The sequence below is a fragment of the Cylas formicarius genome, unplaced genomic scaffold, assembly GCF_029955315.1.
Source record: "Cylas formicarius isolate icCylForm1 unplaced genomic scaffold, icCylForm1.1 PGA_scaffold_6__28_contigs__length_40554024, whole genome shotgun sequence".
In the NCBI taxonomy this organism is placed as follows: domain Eukaryota; kingdom Metazoa; phylum Arthropoda; class Insecta; order Coleoptera; family Brentidae; genus Cylas; species Cylas formicarius.
In genome coordinates this window covers 32,860,855-32,866,875 of record NW_026844347.1, presented here as the reverse complement: position 1 = coordinate 32,866,875, position 6,021 = coordinate 32,860,855, and the positions used below count along the sequence as shown (strand labels likewise).

Here is a 6,021-nt window from a genome sequence, read left to right as displayed (position 1 = left end):
ATGTATTCAGAAGATCACTAGGAATATCCAGAAAAGAAAGAATTCGAAACAAATAATGGGAGTAAAGAGTTCTTTAACAACTGACATTGAAAGAAAGCAACTCGTATGGTATGGCCATGTCCAAAGAATGGATCCTGGAAACCGTAGAAAAACTGGAAAACTAAAAGAGATCTGGAAAGGAGCGTCGAAGGCAAAGATTCCATCAAAGGTTTTTGCTCCTTTTTACTAATTAATTAATATAGCTGCAATTGGTAAGCAAAATATAAGACGAGTCATAACAAAAACACACATAAACCGTGCATGATAGGTAGCCTAATTAGGTTTTGCAGAATGTTTATCGAAATTATCATTAAAATAAAACCGTGTAAAAATATGTTGGTATATAAAAAGCTCGATAGAAAGTATTTCCATGTGAGAGCCAGAAATTATTTGCAAATTAACAAAATTCGATATAGGAAAACTTAAATATTTCAAATTTGTAATTTTGAAAAAGGTTTTTACGAAACTGGATTATCATAAATTTTAATTCCAGCAATTATTTTTAGAAAATATTGTTTGATGAGCTAGCCACTTCTGAGTAATTTAAATAAAAATATAAAATGATAAAATAATTATATAAATAAGCAAGAGAAAGACAACAGTCGCCATTACTAGCCGCAACTCGCCTGAGATTTCGCTTGTCTACTTATGACAGGTTTCGTAGTTGACGTATGAAAGTTTAAAAAAAATAAAAATTGGTATGAATCGCGAAGGAACCACGAGAATTCGAATCGCGACTCTGGTTATTATTTTCGCAATTGCCATAAGAGCTTCATATCAGCAAGATTCAAATGTTTCAAGTGTAGACGCGGATGGAAAATGGGGTAAGTTATCCAGCACAACGTCGAGAGACAACAAACGTTTTGCGATATTTTAGAATATTTCAGCAAATGCTATGACGAAATAGGTTGCGTAAGGACCGATTCAAACTGGTATGACGAGAAATTCAGGCCAGTCAATTTGAAACCAGTAGACCGCAGAATTATCAAAACTGATTTCGTCTTTATCAAACTCAACAGAACCAAGGTACCAGATGTAGAGCTACCCCAGAGTCTAGAACTGATAGCTTGATCGTCAAATTAATTAACAATTGTATAGTCTGTCTCATTCTACATCGATTTGGCTTTCGACGGCCAATAAAACTTTAACGATGTTATTGGGTAAAGCCATTAATAAAAAATTCATTCTTACTTGAGTGACAAGGCAGGGTATTTCTTCCTTTCTGATATATTTGTTGAGTGTTGACCATTTGTGGCCGTTTTGAATAATCGTTTTTAGTGTGCATTTCGAAAAAGTTATTTTAAAAAATCATTTGTCGCCGATATCGTCGATAAGGGATGTTATTAATGATGGAGAAATAAAGAGAAGGAATACACGCAGTGAATTTTAAACTCGCCGTATGGACAATAGTGAACAGGACCGAATAAGAAGGAAAATATATTGTCTTTATCAAAGCGAAGTCGTTTCTACCTTCGATAAATTGAGAACGAAGCTAGAACAAGATGAAACCAATATAAATATAAGATAGATAGATTACGCACTTTTTTTTTATCTTAAAGAAATTAAAAGATAATTTACCTTGATCAATGATGGGTTGATTACATTCAAAACTAGCAGACGAATACACCTTCAAATAAAGGAAAACGCATCACCATAATACACGCTGGGTCACACGCTGCCACAGCCGCCTGCTGCGCAAAGCACCAGCCTCATCAAGTTCAAAAGGAATATATGCAATTTAAAAACAGTACGTGTGCGATAACTTGGCTGAACAGTCTGAGCACACTGTTTTACGTCTTCCTCCATATGCATGTTTAACCCCATAGGGCATTTGTTGAACCAAGTAAAATCAAAGTCAGACAAGTAACGATTTACTCCTATTTTAAGTCCCATTGTTATAAAATTTGATAAAAAAATGTAATTAATAAAACACCAATTGAGAGCAGCAAAAATTCAGCACAGCGCATTATAAAAATTGAGGGTTCTTACATTGATTCATTGATGGTGAAACAGATTAAGATTAGATAATCAGAAAAAAAATGTAATTATGTATAGATATTCCTATTTACGAATTTATTGTAAATACTAAATGTCATTGCTTATTCTTAGTGTTAAGAACAATGAAGATTGAGAGAGACTATACATACTAAATGTACCTTTCAAAATCTTCACAAAATCATATATGCTCTCTAATCCGTTTTAATTACTCTCTTATCACTGGGTGTCTTTTCAATCTACTGATTCTTACTGATCCGCGTATCAAACTCTCGTTTCAGGACGCAAGTTTAAAATTTGGTGTCGTCACTCCAGATGTCAAATCCATAAAAGGTTCAGGTTTTATCAAGAACGAAATTTTATATATTTTGATTCACGATTTTACTAGCAACGGCTACACTGGTTGGATAAAGGTAAATTTTATTTGAGAATGTTGGTTAACATTTTCATATTCATAATTACTCCTATTCTGAAAACGATATTGACGAGTTTGAAAGAAATATTTTTCAGGTTTTTGATTAATCAATTAAATAGATATACACAGGAAAAAAATCGTTTTCATTGTTTTTTTTTTTCACTTAAAAACTGGTGGTTTCAAATTTTGCAGCATATCTCGGAAATCTTGCTGGCGAGAAAATATGTCAACGTGGTATCCATAGATTGGCGTCACGGAGCGGAACCGCCATACGACCAGGCAGTCGCCAACGCGAGGGTTGTAGCCTTGGAAATTATTAACCTGATCAAAGTTTTGAGGGTCTTGAATATTTTCAACGAAAACAGGACTCTTTCGTGCAACTCGTCGGTTTTAGGAACACCTTTCTTTAGATCTAGAAAAGGTCCATATTATTGGGCACGGCGTTGGTGCCCATATCGCAGGCTACGTTGGCAGTGTCTTCGGGAAAATCAAAAAAATATCTGGTAGGATATTTCTCGGTAAACGGCGACAAATTCATTTTCGTTTCAAGGTTTGGATCCAAACGGACCTCGGTTCGAAGGAATGCCGGATATGGTTAGATTAGATCCTTCGGATGCGCAATACGTAGAAGTATTACACACAGACGCCTTCAGATGTAGGTATTGCATATCCCACGGGATGCGCATTACTAGTTTCAGTTATTTGATAGTTTGATATGATAAAAATAAAAAAACTGCACGCGTTAAAAGAAACAAAAGTGGTGCTGGAAATTGATATATATCTGATTCGCCTTTTAGCGGTCAGTAGAAGAGCTATAAGGGTTCTAGGACATTTTTAAATTTTTTGCAGCATAGCTCTATGATTGGTTAAGCTTTTTTTTGGTCGTTGACTGAAGTTCTGTTCCACCTTTTTCTTGATAATCGTTTGACCATCTCACAGGTATATTATGTAGTACGTTTTGAAAACTAAACTATTCATATTATGTTTGTGGTGCATTATGCAGGTACATATAAGCTTCCTTGTTCTACAAAAGTCAAGTACTCTCGATTAAGTACAGTATCTCTATCATGGGAAGTTTCTCGGGCTCAATGAATAGTCTTAATCGGCTTCACAGCTGATTAGGCGATGAATTGGAATTTTCTCCCTTCATAAACAGGTGTGTTTGTTCGAGTATTCTGTACAATATCGTAATCCAAAACTAAATTGGGTTTAATTTTTCAAAGAAACTTCTACAGGACACTATAATACAATTTACAAAACTTCTGGATTCACCCTGTGTCAGTTGTTGTTGAGTCGGCATCAGTTTCAGTTAAGCTCTGAAGAAGTCAATAGGATGATTGGCGAAACGTCAACAAGTTCGACTCAGCAGAAGCCGACGCAAGAAAAATCGAGAAGTTTTGTAAAGAATAAATTGAGTGTTATTTCGTAGGAGCTTTATTTCACTTGGTTTCTCAAACTCATCTTCATTATTTTTTCATAGTTAATTTCAGCTAATTTCAGCCAACTCATTCTCCCAAGCGTGTGAATTTCATATAATCATTAGATATTCAATAATTCATTATTAAATTGAAGTTGTTTTGTAGCGATTAGTCAAGGTTCCACCTACGCTTTTGGACACAGTGATTTTTTCCTGAACAATGCCAAGGAACAACCGGGATGTGCTGAAAAGGACAGTAAAAATATATTAACATTAAAACGCGATTCCGTCGGGGAAGGCACTATTGTCCCCGGCTGCAGTCACAAACGGTCTTTTAAATACTTTATAGAAGCCTTAGAAGAACGCGAATGCACTTTTTTGGGGATACAATGCGAAAATTATGAAAAATTTTCCAAAGTATTGTTTGACCGCGCGTTATAGCGACTGGCATTTACTGCACGCGTTTCAGGGAAAATGCGCCACCTGCGGGAGTAAATGTAAAACATTCGGTGGCGTGACGTATCACGATCCGGAACCCGCGAGTTATTTTCTGAATACAGGGATACAGTATCCATATTGCAGTTAGTAATTAATTACCTTCTTTTCTAAAGTTTATTGAATACTGAGTCCGGTTCTTTCTCAATTAAAGTTCTTGTTTACATATATCGATTTATTGCCCTCTGTCGAGCTTTCATAGACAATTCCAGCGTTCTACGTTTCCTTGAACGCAAACAGGACCGGGCCCAGTTCATTCGAGTTGCATGTAACAATATGGAAAAATATTTTAAGTGTATCCGTACCGGCTGACCGTGCACGTGGGTAAAAAGGGAAAATCGCAACATTACAATGGCCGTTTTGATTTACTCTTGGTTGACGTTGCGAGCTTGGTTGCTAGTTCTTCGATGCCGGAATCCGGGTACATTGCTTCTACTAAAATATAAATTCACCGACAAATTAATTGATACCCCCACAAATTTAACTGTCAATTACGAAAAGAACGATGAAATAACTCTGAGATAAATGACATATCCCTTGGATTTTGCTGATGATTTTTATTATCTCAAAGTATAAAAAAACATATATTTTGCTTTCATCTATCGCTGAGCTTTTAATATTTGTGGGCCAAAAATATCATAAGGATATTTTGATAATTTTTTAGAGAATTTGAAGCAGGTGTTAAGAATACATTCATCTTTTACGCCAAGGAACCTGAATTGGGATTTATCAGAGAAGCTAGGATCAAATGGATTAGTGATAAGAAAAAATTTTGTCTGTTTAACTGCCAGCAGCCAATTCACGTGGATAAGGTAGTCGTTAGCAGTCTGAAAAGGGATCCGAAACAAGAGTAAATATTACTGATCTTATCTTTAATCTTATCTATTCAGATATACACATTTGTGAGGGAACTAGCATTTTGGTTACTTCAATTATACATACTTTTTAAACTAAAACTAAGCAAATGGTGAAACTAATAACCAACAGAGATTTGAGTTCTGATGATTTATGACAAAACCTTACTTTTTTGGCGCAAATTAAGAGCGCCAGAAGAATTACTCAAAAAAAAATCATAAAAAAATTTACCAAGAGTATATAACTATAACTCATGTATCAAGTTAGTTGCACCTTTTTAACCAATTTTGAAAAAAAGTTGACCCGAAAATTTACGTTAAGTGTAACAATCGATGATGAGATTAGCAAACAAACACAATATCCTATTTACATTCAATAAAATAAAATACGAAATAAAATCTTCAGAGGTGTTTTTGAGTAAGAGCCATTGGGAATCTATTCTCATAGAATGTCCACCGAAGAGTTTGGTCTTCTACTTGTAAAAATCTACTATATTCTTTAACTACCAGGTCAGAATTTTTTTTTAATTTTATTCATTTTCTTACTTTTTTTTCCAATTCTTAGATTCTTAGATAAGTGTCACTATTTGTGTGTTTTTTTATATTTTTGTGTTACTTTTAATTTATTCTTTCTTTGCTTGCTTGCTGCAATTAAAACTAATGATAATAATAATTAAAATTTCAGAAAAGAAAGCGTGCTCTGCCCGAAAGGTAACCTTACGGAAATAGAGACGGGCGATTACCACATATTTTACCCTTGCTAAACGGTACGTAAAACGTGGCGAAATAAAACATTTTTCGGCATT

At 34.7% G+C, this 6,021-nt stretch overlaps 1 protein-coding gene across 2 annotated transcripts; it reads left to right on the top strand.

Annotated features, from left to right (window-relative positions):
* Nucleotides 1-728: 728 nt before the first annotated feature.
* LOC132703801 (pancreatic triacylglycerol lipase-like) lies at nt 729-6,019 on the top strand. Of its 2 annotated transcripts, XM_060673275.1 has the most exons (11): nt 729-863; nt 917-1,065; nt 2,316-2,447; nt 2,642-2,788; nt 2,844-2,952; nt 3,000-3,104; nt 4,033-4,283; nt 4,336-4,447; nt 4,656-4,782; nt 5,026-5,211; nt 5,901-6,019. In XM_060673275.1, exons 1-11 carry the CDS (start codon nt 740-742, stop codon nt 5,977-5,979), a joined length of 1,521 nt encoding a protein of 506 aa, XP_060529258.1. In that variant the 5' UTR covers nt 729-739; the 3' UTR covers nt 5,980-6,019. The 2 variants fall into 2 exon arrangements, with proteins under 2 accessions (XP_060529258.1, XP_060529259.1); XM_060673276.1 differs by lacking the exon at nt 4,656-4,782.
* The last annotated feature ends 2 nt before the right edge of the window (nt 6,020-6,021 follow it).